Consider the following 15,382-nt stretch of genomic DNA (forward strand, 5'->3'; position numbering starts at 1 on the left):
CCCACAATACACTGAAATCTTCAAATATTTGATTGTCCCTGAATCTTCCCACCATGCTTGCCACCCTCTCCTGCCACACCAGGGTGATGTGCCACAACCTTAGAAAGCCACTGCCCTAACCCCAGCCCCTAGAGGTTTGTGTGTCCCCTTGCTCCTTCCAGCAACAACTTAAGGCTAGTTACCTGTTCGTAAAATTCGTTGACAATGCCCTCCGTCCACTGCAGATGCAATTCTTTGCATTTTGCGGGCCCGTTGATGTCCGCCAGCTTGATACACATCTGGCAAACCAGCAAGCGGTCGTTCTCGTTCGTCCAATCAATGCCAACGTCATCATTGACCTGGCAGACAGACGGGACTAAGGTGAGCGGTGCGATACCGTCGCAGCCACGCATAACGCAAAACAGTTGAGACGAGGATGTGATATCAGCTGCACAGAACAGCACTGTCGGGGGTGGTGGCTGACGTTTCATTTATATTTGCTTTACATAAATTATATTCCCATTACACACATATACTTAGAGAGCTTAATTTAAGCAAATCCAGCAGCATCTGTCCTCACCAGCATATTTGACTGAGGCTCTGGCTCCAATCCACCCAAGGGTTGGCAAACATTTTGTGTCAGTGGGCATATCTGGAATTTTGAGAATGTGCCAGCCATGGGTGCCTGACATAGAAGGGCTGCCACGGGGGAGTGGCAAAACACCAAAGAGCAGAAAGAGAAACAGGACTGCAAAACGGTGCAGGCGTGCCCCCCTACCTACCCCAGGAAATGGGAAAATGGCATCCAAATCAGGAACTGCTGCTCTTTGGACTCTCCTCTGTTCAGAATGGAGGGGAGGGCGAATGCCCAATACTGGCATCCAGGGACATACGGGTATGTTTGAGGAGCTGGGCTCAGTTTAGGAGAGGCCAGGACTGTGAGATCAGGAAAAGAACAGGAACAGGAAACTCTTTCTCCTATACAGTTGTACCTTGGATCTCAAATGCCTTGGCTCCCGAACAAATCGGCTCCCGAATGATCAAACCCCGGAAGTAAGTGTTCCGGTTTTCGAACGGTTTTCGGAAGCCAAATGTTTGGCGTGGCTTCCGAGGCTTCCCAGTGGCTGTAGGAGCTTCCTGCAGCCAATCAGAAGCCGTGCTTTGGTTTCTGAACATTTTGGAAGTCGAACAGACTTCTGGAACAGATTCCGTTCGACTTCCAAGGCACGACAGTATTGTGAACGGGGGGGGGGGGGGCGTGTTTGCTGAGACAAAAGGAGATGTGATGTGTTGTCAACTCCTGCCCATGCAGATTCCAAATCTGCCATTTTGAAGGCAGGACATGCATTCTTGGTCCCAGCTAGCTGGAAATTGGGGGCATTCCCTATGTGCTAGAATTGCACAGCCTTCTTTGTTGTTGCTGATTTCCAATCTGAGTTGCTGTAGCGGATCCAACATCTAATGCCAAGTAAGGTAAAGGTAAAGGGACCCCTGACCGTTAGGTCTAGTCGTGGCTGACTCTGGGGTTGCGGTGCTCATCTCGCTCTATAGGCCAAGGGAAGCGGCGTACAGCTTCCGGGTCATGTGGCCAGCATGACTAAGCCACTTCTGGTGAACCAGAGCAGCGCACGGAAACACTGTTTACCTTCCCGCCGGAGCGGTTCCTATTTATCTACTTGCACTTTGATGTGCTTTCGAACTGCTAGGTTGGCAGGAGCTGGGACTGAGCAACAGGAGCTCACCCCGTCGCGGGGATTCGAACTGCTGACCTTCTGATCGGCAAGTCCTAGGCTCTGTGGTTTAACCCACAGTTTGGTATTAATGCCAGTTTGCTGGGAAAATATCATCTGTTGGCACCTGAAGCTCACTCTCTACCCATCAAAGTGCTGGGACTTAAATGACAGTGCACTGTATTCATGTAACGTTTTGCCTGCTGTATCTGTAAGAGTCAGGGGTGGTCAAACACTTCTTTGTCTTACGGCCAAAACAATTGGGCGCCTCCAATTTCATTTCAGGCTGCAGTGAGTGGAAATGGGAATTTACATGAGATTTGAGCAGCATAACTTCTAACTGAATAAGGGAAATCACCTTTTGTTGATTCAAGTCCCAGAACCACATGATATTGTTCCTGGGGCACCATCCTTGCAAAACATTAGGATGATAAAACCTTTCCCCCAGCCAACTTGGATATACAAAGGTTGGAGCGCAAAGGACATACATGGAATCAAGTTTACCTTGGCATTGAACTTTGCTACAAAGTCAAAGTGCTTCTTCAGATCAGTGGCCAAGATTGCCTCAATGACAAGGAACCGAAAGTGCTTGAACTCCACATGATCGAGGTTGACTAAGAAGTTATATTCTGGTCTGGACATGAAGAGGTTCCACGCAGCCGCCGCATGATGGTTTTCCAAAACAGAACGGTCATTATACAGAACAGCCTAAACGGAGAGAAGGATAGACAGTTTGGCACAACTTATTTTATTTCTACTAGTCCCTGAGAGGCCACATATAGCACTGAGGGCCTATCCATGTTCTGGAGACTCTGCTTAGATCCCCTCCAGCTCCTGGTATTAAACTAGGCCTTGTGAAGGGACGTACCTCTTTCAACCCGAAGGATGGGTTTGTACACTGCCATTCCATATCAAGTGATAACTGAGGTATTTCAAAACTAAAAATACCAATCCCTTCAGAAATTCATGGGCTTTAATGCAGGGGTCGGCAAACTACAGCCCGTGGGCCGGATATGACCCGAGGGGGTCGTTAAACTTGTCTGTGGCTTCCAATTGGCTGCAGGAGCCAGAGCTAAACAGGTGCACTGTTTAGCTCTGTGCAGGGACTGACTTCTGGGATGCAGTCACGGCTCCTGCAGCCAATTGGAAGCCGCAGATGCCTCCCCCTCCCCCACCATGGCTCCAAAAGCCAGCGGGCAAACAGCAGCGGGAGTGTGCGCATGCACACGGGTGCACGTGTGAGCACGGGCGATCTGGCACACTGGCGGAAACGTTTGCCGACCCCTGCTTTAATGCAAGATGGCACATGAAGGACTTACTTTAAATTTTAAAGTTAAGTTACAAAATTAAAAAAGTGATTTTCAAAAACATTATGGTTTTAAAAATTCCAAAAAAAATATACTGATTATTTCATATTACTAAGAGCTGCCTGCAAATTTTCATCTTGGGATCTCAATGAGATCACATTAAAAAAAAATGTGCATGAATGTCTGCCTTACTGGGTTCTATTTAGGATAAATGGGTGTGGCAAAATATGAGAATAAACAAGAAATCAAGCAATAATATGTTACTTGAGGCATTTTTTAAAAAAGTAATTCAATTAAAAAGTTTTCATTTAAAAATGTATCCTAAAGTGGAGTGTGTTGCATGATAGAACTGGTTTCGGCTTGTTTGAACCAGCACTGACTGGCTTTGACGTGTGTGGACAAGCTGTGGCTTGTTGTAGAGCTCAGAGCTGACTTGAGATTCACTCTTACGAGAATTCTGTCAAAGCGTCAATTCTATGGACCCAAGTCAGGGTCGATCTCAGCCATCCTTACCTGAGGAGCGCTGGTGGCAACCAAGAAGGCGTTGGTTCTCCCCGGGTGGTCGTAATCGTGCATGGCAGCAGCTACATAAAGGGCCATCAGTTCGAGGGCAGGGATGTTGCCCGCCAAGCATCCATGGCCATCGTCTGTTGGTGCGTATGTTTTCGACAAGACGTAGCCCAGGTGGCCGTGAGTGATCCCGCTATCTGAATCTGAACAGAAAACCAGGACATTTGCTGAGTTTGTTGTGAGGAACGGGGACAACCGGGGTTCGGTTCTGTGCCCAGTTGCCATGCTTAACCTGGATCGGTTTCGTATCCATTGCTCATTTGTTTTTTAAAAAATATTTCTATACCGCTGTATCTATCTATCTATCTATCTATCTATCTATCTATCTATCTATCTATCATCACAGCGGCAAATCTACTACTTCCCATGATGTTCAGTACCCACACCCAAAAAGCAGCACCAGCAACTGAGAACTCTGGGCACTTGCAATCTCATGCATCTCTTGGGTCCACCCCCCGGGGAATAAATTGAGACCAGCCCATCACTCCTCCTCAGTTTTTGAGGGCATAACGAGTTGGTTGAGGGCATGAGAGGTTGGGTGGTTGAGAGCCTTGGTTGGCTCAGTTGGTGGTTATGCACTGGGTAAGCGCTGTGGGTTAAACCACAGAGCCTAGGGCTTGCCGATCATAAGGTCGGCGGTTCGAATCCCCGTGATGGGGGTGAGCTCCCGTTGCTCGGTCCCTGCTCCTGCCCACCTAGCAGTTTGAAAGCACATCAAAGTGCAAGTAGATAAATAGGTACCGCTCTGGCGGGAAGGTGAACGGCGTTTCCGTGCGCTGCTCTGGTTCTCCAGAAGCGACGTAGTCATGCTGGACACATGACCCGGAAGCTGTACGCCGGCTCCTTCGGCCAGTAAAGCGAGATGAGTGTTGCAACCCCAGAGTCGGCCACGACTGGACCTAATGGTCAGGGGTCCCTTTACTTTTAAGCCTTAGTCTTGTTTGGAAAGGAGGTTGTAGCCTCTGCTTGACCCTTCCTGGTTAAAGGGCTCCATGAGGAGTTGCTTCTATCCAATGCCCAGACGGAGGCTAGGACCACAGAACTCCAGTGGAAACCCCTTGGGGGGTACCCCTATTTTATATAGGTCATAGACCAGCTACGGTGTGGTTTACGCTTAGATACACCTCCAGCAGATGGGCTGGGGGAAATTAAATGGCTTCACCCAATGCCTATGCCAAACCCTTCCCATCTGTAACCAACAAAGTTGTGGCCTATTTGAACCCAAAACTCCCTATGCTGCTGTCTTGTCTGGTTATTCCATTACACAAGAAGTGACTAGGGAGGAAGAACTAGCAGCCTCTGATAAACTTATCCTCCATGAGTTCAGGTATATTTTAAAAGATAATTTTATAAGTTGTGTGTCCTTGTTTCTCAATTTGATCCTACGTGGTTTTGTATGTATTGTGGTATTTTATGCATTGTTATTTTTATCGATTATAGTTTAGTAATTCTTTATTGTAATTGTTAAGTGAAAACTGTTTAATTATTATTTGCTGATATTTAATTTTACTGTTTACTATCATATTCCAATGGATTATTGAAAATTGCTTTATTTGATGTAAGTTCTTTATTTGAAAGTTATGTTTTTATCATGACGTTTTTGTCAGATTGTCATTAGGCGTGCAATCTTTGCTGTCTATTTTGTTGTTTCTTCAGCTTGCAAATCGCCTTGTGTATAGTAATATAGAAAGGCGATATACAAATTGAAAGTGAAATGAAAAATGAAATTTGTTTAGTTCTCTTTTAATGCCATCCAAGTTAGTGGCCATCACAAGCCTCTTCTATGTGCTTCTTCTGCATGCATCTGGTAAACATGTCCAATTTCCTGCAGAAATAGACACTGGGCCAAGAAACCAGCGTAAGGGCTCCCCAAAATCGCATGCTAATAGAATTACCTGAATCACTTGCTGACCCATGGTCATTAATCACAGTTGAGAGTCCTGGTATAGGCTGCGTTGAAAGGTACCAAACAGCGTGGAGAACATCAGTGGCATGGATCCTGTTGTGATCTGTTAAGACAGAGGCAGATTACTTCTGCTGGGGGGGTCAACAGCACCATCTGTTGGACAGACAGAATCAATTCCCTGCTCGCGGCTCAATTCTCTCGCAGGAACTAAGGTCAACTGCTGAGCTAAGGAAAAAGCTGAAGGGGGATAGGAATATTCATTTGCTATGATAAAATTGCAGGTGTTTCCAACCTTCTCAAAGTGAGTTTTTATATGAATGTGTGTGTGTGTGTGTGTGTGTGTGTGTGTGTGTGTGTGTGTATCTCAATCATACAGTATTATTTGCATTAATCCATAACAAATTCAATATCTTTATAGGGGCTCTTCCGACCCCCGGACTTCCGCCCATTCCTCTCCCTGGTTTCCAATAATTGTCTCTTCTCTTTTCTGTGACTAAATACTTTTATCCAATCTATTAAACCTCCTTTTTCAATACCCTTTATCAAATTATATTACGTGCCAATCCAAACCTGCTAACGTTTTTCAGTGTTAACAATGCTCCTTCATATATTCTATAAAGTTAATCCATTCATTTCTAAATTAATGTCCTCTTGGTGTCTAATCTTCCCTGTCTCAAAGTGAGTTATACACCACTGCTCATTTCAGTAATACATGAAAAGATGGGAGAATCGAGTGGGCAGTGGTTAAGGGCAGGCAGAATGACATCTGCTATCATTTCTGATCTGTTTTTGTTTGTACTCTACTTCAGTATTGTCCACAAATGGGCTACCACACCATTAACCCTGATCCCCAATCATAAAGTGAAGTATCATTCGTTATTCTGTATAATTTAGAAAGCCTTGTGCATGAGAATGGGTGGGAGACCCCAGGTCTGAGGAACAGATGCATTATTTTAAACATGTCCCTTCCAATGAAAATGCACTGAAATTCATTACATATTTAATTTGGTTAGTTCTGGCCATAGTGGGTGGCGAGATGAATAATGCAGCAACAACAAGACAGAATGGAAATCGCTGCCACCTTCCATCTCTGCAAGTCCAGTGAACTCAATGGGACTTGCTTCTGAGTAGACATGTACACCGCACTGTGAAAGTTTTACTGTGTGCATTATGGATCTGGTGCTCTACGCAACACTGTTCAAAGCAGAAGAAGAGTTTGGATTTGATATCCCGCCTTTCACTCCCCTTCAGGAGTCTCAAAGCGGCTAACAATCTCCTTTCCCTTCCTCCCCCACAACAAACACTCTGTGAGGTGAGTGGGGCTGAGAGACTTCAAAGAAGTGTGACTGGCCCAAGGTCACCCAGCAGCTGCATGTGGAGGAGCGGAGACGCGAACCCGGTTACCCAGACTACGTGACTACCGCTCTTAACCACTACACCACACTGGCTCTCAGATTCACTGAAGTTAATGGGCACGACTAACAGGAATATCAGTGGGTCTACTCTAAGCAGGACTTAGCTGAGTTTTATAGGTTTCTGTGACATTTTTATCGGACGTGCTCTGGATTCAAATTATTTAATTTTGGGGGGTTGTGCTGTGCCTTAGGCACTCTCAGCCTTGAAAGAAGGTTCATTACATAAAAACAGGAATCAGCAAGTATCGCACTCTAGCTATCATACTTGTTAGAATTCCTGCCCCATGATTGCAGTCACAGGATTGTTGTCTTTCACATGACATGATATGTTTTGACTCCACAGAGTGGGAAGTGATGGAGTCAGGATGTTTGTGTTACTGTGTTCCATGAAGTGGGACTATTGTCCTTTGGTCTTTTTCTCTTTGCTGTCTGATGCTAGAGAGAGAAGGAGCCATGTTGCAGTGCTCCGTGTGTGTTTATACGTAAATAAAGTAGATTAGCCAAAATGCTGAGTTGCTGAGGTCTGTCATGCAAGGTGCGCAAACTCTGCGGATCCCTAAGTGTGCCGGTGTCGGTTGGCATCGGTCGCTGTGATGTTCGGGCAGAAGAAAGCTTTTGAAGTTCCCGAACGATAGTCCAGGAGGGAGGGAACATGCCAGTCGGGCATGTGTCTCTGCCAGAGTCCTACTCGAGTGTAGGCTGAGCTCCTGACAATACTTACAAGGTATCTCTCGGTATCCGCACTCCAAAGCATGGAAGTAGTTCATAAACTCTCTCATGGGAATTTTAAAGGTTTCAAATAGCCCCATATCCTCAAAGAGCCTGTAGGACACCTGGAAAAACAGAGCAGAAGTAACTGTAAAACACAGAGCTTGGCATGGAAGAATCCACACTGCTATACAACACAGAATATGGCCTCCAACAACAACTCCAAAGGCCGCTGTGGAATAGAATCATAGAATCATAGAGTTGGAATAGACCACAAGGGCCATCGAGTCCAACCCCCTGCCAAGCAGGAAACACCATCAGAGCACTCCTGACATATGGTTGTCAAGCCTCTGCTTAAAGACCTCCAAAGTAGGAGACTCCACCACACTCCTTGGCAGCAAATTCCACTGTCAAACAGCTCTTACTGTCAGGAGGTTCTTCTTAATGTTTAGGTGGAATCTTCTTTCTTGTAGTTTGGATCCATTGCTCCGTGTCCGCTTCTCTGGAGCAGCAGAAAACAACCTTTCTCCCTCCTCTATATGACATCCTTTTGTATATTTGAACATGGCTATCCTATCACCCCTTAACCTCCTCTTCTCCAGGCTAAACATGCCCAGCTCCCTTAGCCGTTCCTCATAAGGCATCGTTTCCAGGCCTTTGACCATTTTGGTTGCCCTCCTCTGGACACGTTCCAGTTTGTCAGTGTCCTTCTTGAACTGTGGTGCCCAGAACTGGACACAGTACTCCAGGTGAGGTCTGACCAGAATACTTTCCATCATAGCCTGCAAGCCACTTCCTCTGTTTTGAACTCTAGCCATTTCAAGAGCTTCATTTTTAACCTCATCTCTACAATCTAACTCACAATCCTGTGAGGCAGGCGTGAGGAAGTTTTGAGCCTCCAGATGCTGTTGGATTCCACCAGCCCCAGCTGGTAGGGCCAATGGCCCACCCAGTCTGTCATCCTATTCTCACAATGGCCAAGCAGGACTCAAGCACAGGAGCCCCCCTCCGCCTCCTGTGGCCTCCAGCAACTGGCATTCAGAAGCATTACTGTCTTCGTCCATGGAAGAAGAACATAGCTGTCATAGCTAGTACCCATTGATAAGCCTTCTCCTCCATAAATTTGTCCATTCCTCTTTTAAAGCCATCCAAGTCGGTGGCCATCACTGCCTCCCTGTACCCATATGATCCCAACAAGTTGAAGCAGCCATGACTTCGCCCAAAGAATTCTAGGTGTTGCACAATAGGGTGCTGAGAGTTCTTAGGAGACCGCTGTTCCCCACACAGAGCTACAATGGCACAGTTCCCTGTGAACTGTGATACATAAGTAGCAGACAAATGCAGCATTCCTTGTTTTCCTAGAGTGGACATGCAAGGGGATGTTTGGACCAGCCAGTCGAAAACCTCCTGTTTCCTCCTGGCTGGGACATACTCCCTTTGCATGTGACTAGAGGTGGACGTGACCTTACCTGTGCAGGTAACAAAAGCACGAAGCCACTCCCTCCCTCTTTTGGACTTCATTGTTGGACCAGTAGCTTTTTAGCTAGAGATGCCCTGTTGGCATTCAGCCAGCAGAGGACAAAGAGACTATCTCCTTGTGGGATAGACTCACATGTATGTATCTGTAACTAAGTCTGCCTTCAGGGATCCATCTGTGAACTGATGGTGCTGTGAGTAAACTACTTTTATATATCTTAAATAAGATTGTGGCGTGTTTCTTCTTTTAAGAGGGAAATAAGGGATCTTACACGGGTGGTGCTGTGGGTTAAACCACAGAGCCTAGGGCTTGCTGATCAGAAGGTTGGCAGCTCAAATCCCCGCGATGGGGTGAGCTCCCGTTGCTCGGTGCCTGCTCCTGCCAACCTAGCAGTTCAAAAGCACATCAAAGTGAAAGTAGATAAATAGGTACCACTCCAGCGGGAAGGTAAACGGCGTTTCCGTGCGCTGCTCTGGTTCGCCAGAAGCAGCTTAGTCATGCTGGCCACATGACCCAGAATCTGTACGCCGGCTCCCTCGGCCAATAAAGCGAGATGAGCGCCGCAACCCCAGAGTCAGCCACAGCTGGACCTAATGGTCAGGGGTCCCTTTACCTTTACCAGGAAGCTATAGTGAGAAGCTTAAACAAGCTTGCAACCAGCTACCCACTGTGTGCTTAAAGGGGAATGCTAAAACTCTGCTCAATTATAGAACTTGCTAGCACAAGTTAGGAAGGATATTAAAAAACAATATATCTTCTCCTGCCTCCCTGAACATTCCCACATGAACTGACTCTCCAACTTCCTGGATTGATGGTTGAACTACTCTGAGAAAGGAAAGGGATGGTCTCATAACAACTCTTGGGACCCTTAACAAACTTCTCTTTGGGGGAAGCTATGGCGGTTTAAAGCAGGCTTCCTTAAACTCGGCCCTCCAGATGTTTTGAGACTACAATTCCCATCATCCCTGACTACTGGGCCCTACTAGCTAGGGATCATGGGAGTTGTAGGCCAAAAACATCTGGAGGGCCGAGTTTGAGGAAGCCTGGTTCAAAGTGTTTTAAATGCCTGGTGCAGATGGTGCCTTGGAGACACTTGCTTCCTCAGTGGCCATCTGTCATGGATGCTTTAGCTGGATTCCTGTGTTTCAGGGGATTGGACTAGGTGTGATTGTGGCCTAGATGCCCCTTTGGCCTGGTCCTGCAGAGCTCCTATTGTGTTCTTATGTTTTGCTGCTATTGAACATAATAACGATCCATTAATAGCAACAAAAATAAGTCCTGCAACGCTACTGATAATGTGTTGAAATGAGTAGGTTTCTGCTCTCACCATCACAGCTGCTCCCAGAACACTTTAATAGACCCTCTCACCAAATGACAGGAAGGCAACGCTTTCCAACACCTTCCTCAGTTGCTTAATTTTCTTTGTGCGCAAAGACATGGACGTTAATAGCTCTCATTTAGCAGGCCTGGTCGTGAAACACCTCCCAAATTCTCATTTGCAGCTATAACCTCCTGGAGCCGCATCCCAACAGGTTTTCCTAGAATCTGACCCCCTGCCCAATATATTGTTTTTCAATCCTTTGACTGAAGTAGCAAGGGGAAGGTAGCTTTAATTTTAAACCAGATCTGGTCTTTCTCTCCCTTAATTGCAGCCTTCAATTCCAGCTCCTCCTTTCCAAGCAAAACTTGATTTATCCCGACAGGGGTTGCCGTTAAGCAAACGGAAGTCATAAATTAAGGCATTACCCATCTACACAGCTTGCTACTGAACTGCAGTGCAGATTAGAAAGGGTTTGCTCTTCCATTCTGAGTCCAGAGTTTCCCCCCAACCCCTTTGCATGGATTATTGTCTGTTGCATTTTGTGATTTGCTGGTGCTGTGTTTGAGTGCTTTCTATTGCACCACAGATGGATGCTTTTAGCTTACTTCTAAAAAGAGAGAGAGAAATCTAGACCATTTTAGCATCCCTCTTAATGTACGTAGATGGCTTCTCAAATATTCTTCAAGAAGATCTATTGGTTCTACTTTCCAAAGGCATATGCTTCCCCCAGGGGGTGGGGGATATGTCAACTCTTCTTTATTCCATTTCATAAATTTCAGGCTATGTGGCACACATCGGTAATTCATTTCACTAATTTCTTTCTCCCTCTCACTAGGTTTAAATCAGGAAGGCAATGCAAATTGCAGAAAGCTAAGAATGAATCACTCCAAACCCCAGAGGTCTTTTGCTATGCACCATCACAAGGCGTTTAATTTTTTCTTGCATCAGGAAGCACAAATATTAATTCTCTAGGCTTTAAATAAACGGATGCATCCATTTCAAAAGCCTGGTCTGATCTCACACATTTGGGCCAAGTGCAGATATTATGCTTCCCAATCTCCAAACCATGGTTAGCACCTCACCCTTCCTCTGGCATGTGAATTCCATCTCCTTTCCTTCTTTTGGTACTAACCAAGGTTAACTTAGCATCTGCCCTGACACAGCTCCAAACCACAGTCTGTAAACATGGTTAGTGAACTGGTTTTTGAGTAAACCATGGTTAGCGCCAAGCAGAGAAGGTGCTGAACAAAGCTGGAAGTATGTGTTCCTCCAGATATCCCTGAATGCCAACTCCCATGAGAATCAGCCGGCATCAGGAATATTCTGGGATGACAGGAGTTGCAGTCCAGCAACATTTGAAGGGACATGGGTTTCCTTCCATGGGGCAGGGTCTGCAAATTGGTCAGAAAATAGATGCAGTGCAAGAAATAATATCATGTGGTTTGCAATAAAGGAGAGGGGAATTACCCCCACTACTCTTCCTAAATAGCAACCATAGTTATAAAGACATTTGTCCTCCCCTTTCAGGATTTCAACTTGGTACAGTGGGACCTAATTCTCTTTGAGCAACAAGAATTCCCTAAACTCATGCAGGTGACTTTGTTGTGTGCATGGGAGCTCTGTGCATGTAAAGAGCTGTGGATCACAGCTCTTGTACTTCCCCCTAACCAGGAACACACTTTACCCAAGGTGAGGCCCCAGCCCAAGTCTGCAACGCACACTTCCTTACCTGACTGAGGATCCGACCACATTTCTTGCCTATCTTCTCTACCAAATCGAAGATTGGGAAATTCCAATTGTTTAGCTGCTCCATAAGAGGGTCCAAATTGTCCATTATTAGAGGCTCTGGGGCAAGAATAGGCTTGTCCTGTATCAAGAAACAACACATGCTTTGAGGGTTACCAAAACACTGCAAAAAACATGGGTTACTAAGCCCCTCTCTAAATATATACACTGTGCCATTATTACTGACGCATATCAATCCCAGGTTGGCTGGGATCAAGCGGGGGGGGGGGGACAGGACTTTTTGAACTGGCGGACCAGAACTTTATCCACCCATCGCCACAGGGGGCAAACTTTGACAGGTGGGCAGGTTCCTTATGATGGAGTCAGCTGACTTGATAGCTGGACAGCGTTGCCCACTTGTCAAAGTTGACCCACAGAGGTTGGGGTCAAAGTTTGCTTCACCAGCATATTCCCTGGAGGGAAAGAGTTTCTCCACGACTGCGTGAGATTTTCAGGTGAGGAAGTGAGGAAGCCTGTAGCCTTCCACAAGCTGCTTGGCTGCAACTCCCATCAGCTGTCAGAAATGAGCCGGCAGTAAATCACACAAGTTAACTGCTTATTAGAAAAACAATCTGCACAGCAATGTCAGGCCTAATGACCACAGCGACTCTTGCAGAGACTAAAGTTCCTTCTTTTCCACAGCTGCCAAAGTCCCCGCCTTTTCAAGCAATCTGAGACTATGCTGGTATGTTTGCCTTTGCTTCTCCCACTTCATGCCTCTCCTGGTCTTAGCAGACCAGGGCTGAAGGGGAGCTTGTTGCAGCAGAAGGGGGAGACCCCTGTGACTTTTTACCACCCTTACCCATCCCTGCCTCTTTGCTCCTCTCCTCTCCTGCTTCTAAACTTCTCTCTGCCACAGACTCTCCCTTCTCACTAAACCCTGTTACTTCTTCTGTTTCCGACACCCCCTCCTCCCAGTCTTCTCCCTCTGACCACTCACTGTCATCCCACCACCAATCCCCTGGCTCTGAGCCTTGTTCCTTTGGGGGTTCTCCGGCCAGTGCCTCCCTGATAGTGCCTGCTGGGCAACTCCGTGCCGAACCAGTCCATGACATCAGTCACAGCCAGCATGGCTAAAGTCAAGGATGATGGGAGATGTAGTCCAGCAATATCTAGATGGGCACAGGTTTCCACTCTTGTGTAGATGCTTGCAACTGTATGCTTTCTGCAAACAGCTCTCCACCCTGGTTTACAGGGCTAACTGAGCTGGAAGTGAACGTTACCAGCTAGCATCTGATGAGGGAAAGTTATTTGCTTTTTAAAAAAGAACTCAAACTGGCTTGGAGGGTGGGCCCTTGGAAGTGAGGAATTCTCTTCAAATCTTCAGCTTGGACTCTTTTGTACCACCCCCTGGGGGGCTATTAGTTATGAGCCAAATGTGGATATTTAAGAGCTTAATTTAGGCCACATCTGCACCTTGTTGCACAATCATTCGCAGCAGCCCTGCTCCATTTCGCTCTCCATCGCCCAATGTTTTTCTTGGTTTGCGCGATACATTTGATTTTCACTTAATTTTTTTTTATTTAATGGATTTTGCTGTTTTGGAGTTCTTCATCTGTGCCATCAAAAATAGAAAGCTGCATGGGAGTTCTCATCTCTTTAGAGGGTAGTTTGACTCTCTCTAGCTAAGTACAACGAGATATGGGATGGCGATAATAAGAGCTTATACACACCCGTAGGGGCGGCTTGCAACAGAACACTGCAGTGTGGGGAGTTTCTGTACAGGATTCCAGACTTCCTAGTCCTTTCCCCCTCTTCCCCATGCTTTTCCATCTCCCTACCACCACCCCTAACAAAATCAGCATTCCATGACCATTGAACATAGTCTTTAACCGAGTGGGTTTTCTTTAGGGGAGGGAGTCTCCCATGCTTAGCATTCCTCCACCCTAAATAATTTTTTTGCACATCTACAAACTTTTGGATTTCCTTGAGTGTGCTGTTACCGCCCTCTTTTGCATAGGGCAACATAAGCAATGGCACTCACAGCCTGAATGTTGGAAATATAGGGGAAGATAGTAAGAAATAATAAGCACTCATGGAATAATGTTGAGCTTCAAGCTGCAATGGTTGCCAGTTTGTTTCGGGGCACAACTCAAGGTGCTTCTCTTAGTGTTTAAAGCCCTCAATGGCTCAGGCCCCCAAAACTGCCTCCTTTCCTACAGACCCTTTTGGGTGCTGAGATTGGGAGAAGGGGCCCCCTTGGCAGTTTCTCCACTCTGTCAAGAGCCGGAGTCAGGAGTAAGCAATGAAGCATTTGGTGTCCGTGAAATTAACTCCTTATTCAAAGGAACCCAAAGAGTGCAGGCCTAGAAATCACAGCAACTCTTCCTGATGAGGAAGTGAGCATGGATTGGCAGAAAAATTGACAAGAAAGTGCCCAGACCAGCCCTGAAAATATATACCAGTTGGTTCAGGCCACTGATTCACCTGGGGCTTGCCGATCAGAAGGTCGGTGGTTTGAATCCCCGCAAAGGTGTGAGCTCCTGCTGCTCTGTCCCAGCTCCTGCCAACCTAGCAGTTCGAAAGCACACCAGTGCAAGTAGATAAATAGGTACCGCTGTGTCGGGAAGGTAAACGGTGTTTCCGTGTGCTCTGGTTTAGAAGCGGTTTAGTTATGCTGGCCAGATGACCCAGAAAGCTGTCTGTGGACAAATGCCGGCTCCCTTGGCTTAAAAGCAAGATGAGTGCCACAACCCCATAGTCACCTTTGACTGGACTTAACCGTCCAGAGGTAGTGGCTCTCAGAGGACACCTGCTGCCTGAGCTTCTCTTGAAGGAAGATTGTCTGGGGCCTTTCTCAGCCTAATGGCCACATTCCCTTATGGGCAACTTTTGGGGGGGGACCAGGTCAGCAGCGGGTGGGGCCAGAGGAGAAAGTAGGCGGAGCAAGAGACTCCCAGCTTTGTACAGTGGTACCTCGGGTTACATACGCTTCAGGTTACATATGCTTCAGGTTACAGACTCTGCTAACCCAGAAATACTGCTTCAGGATAAGAACAGAAATCGTGCTCCGGTGGCGAGGCGGCAGCAGGAGGCCCCATTAGCTAAAGTGGTGCTTCAGGTGAAAAACAGTTTCAGGGTAAGAATGGACCTCCGGAACAAATTAAGTACTTAACCCGAGGTACAATTGTAATAATAATAATAATAATAATAATAATAGCAAAAGCTACATTCCAGCCACGTT

At 46.5% G+C, this 15,382-nt stretch overlaps 1 protein-coding gene across 2 annotated transcripts in view; it reads right to left on the reverse strand.

The window, feature by feature from the left end:
* Positions 1–15,382, reverse strand: part of PDE3A (phosphodiesterase 3A) — a 274,981-nt gene that overhangs the window by 16,447 nt on the left and 243,152 nt on the right. For both annotated transcript variants that reach the window (XM_083461042.1, XM_083461041.1), the window contains 6 exons: positions 12,143–12,280; positions 7,629–7,740; positions 5,482–5,595; positions 3,530–3,729; positions 2,214–2,417; positions 183–338 (listed from right to left, as the gene is read on the reverse strand). In XM_083461042.1, the coding sequence (XP_083317168.1) occupies positions 183–338; positions 2,214–2,417; positions 3,530–3,729; positions 5,482–5,595; positions 7,629–7,740; positions 12,143–12,280 (924 nt within the window). The remainder of the gene's footprint in view (positions 1–182; positions 339–2,213; positions 2,418–3,529; positions 3,730–5,481; positions 5,596–7,628; positions 7,741–12,142; positions 12,281–15,382) is intronic.

The sequence above is a fragment of the Podarcis liolepis genome, assembly GCF_965112155.1.
Source record: "Podarcis liolepis genome assembly, chromosome: 10".
Lineage (NCBI taxonomy): Eukaryota > Metazoa > Chordata > Lepidosauria > Squamata > Lacertidae > Podarcis > Podarcis liolepis.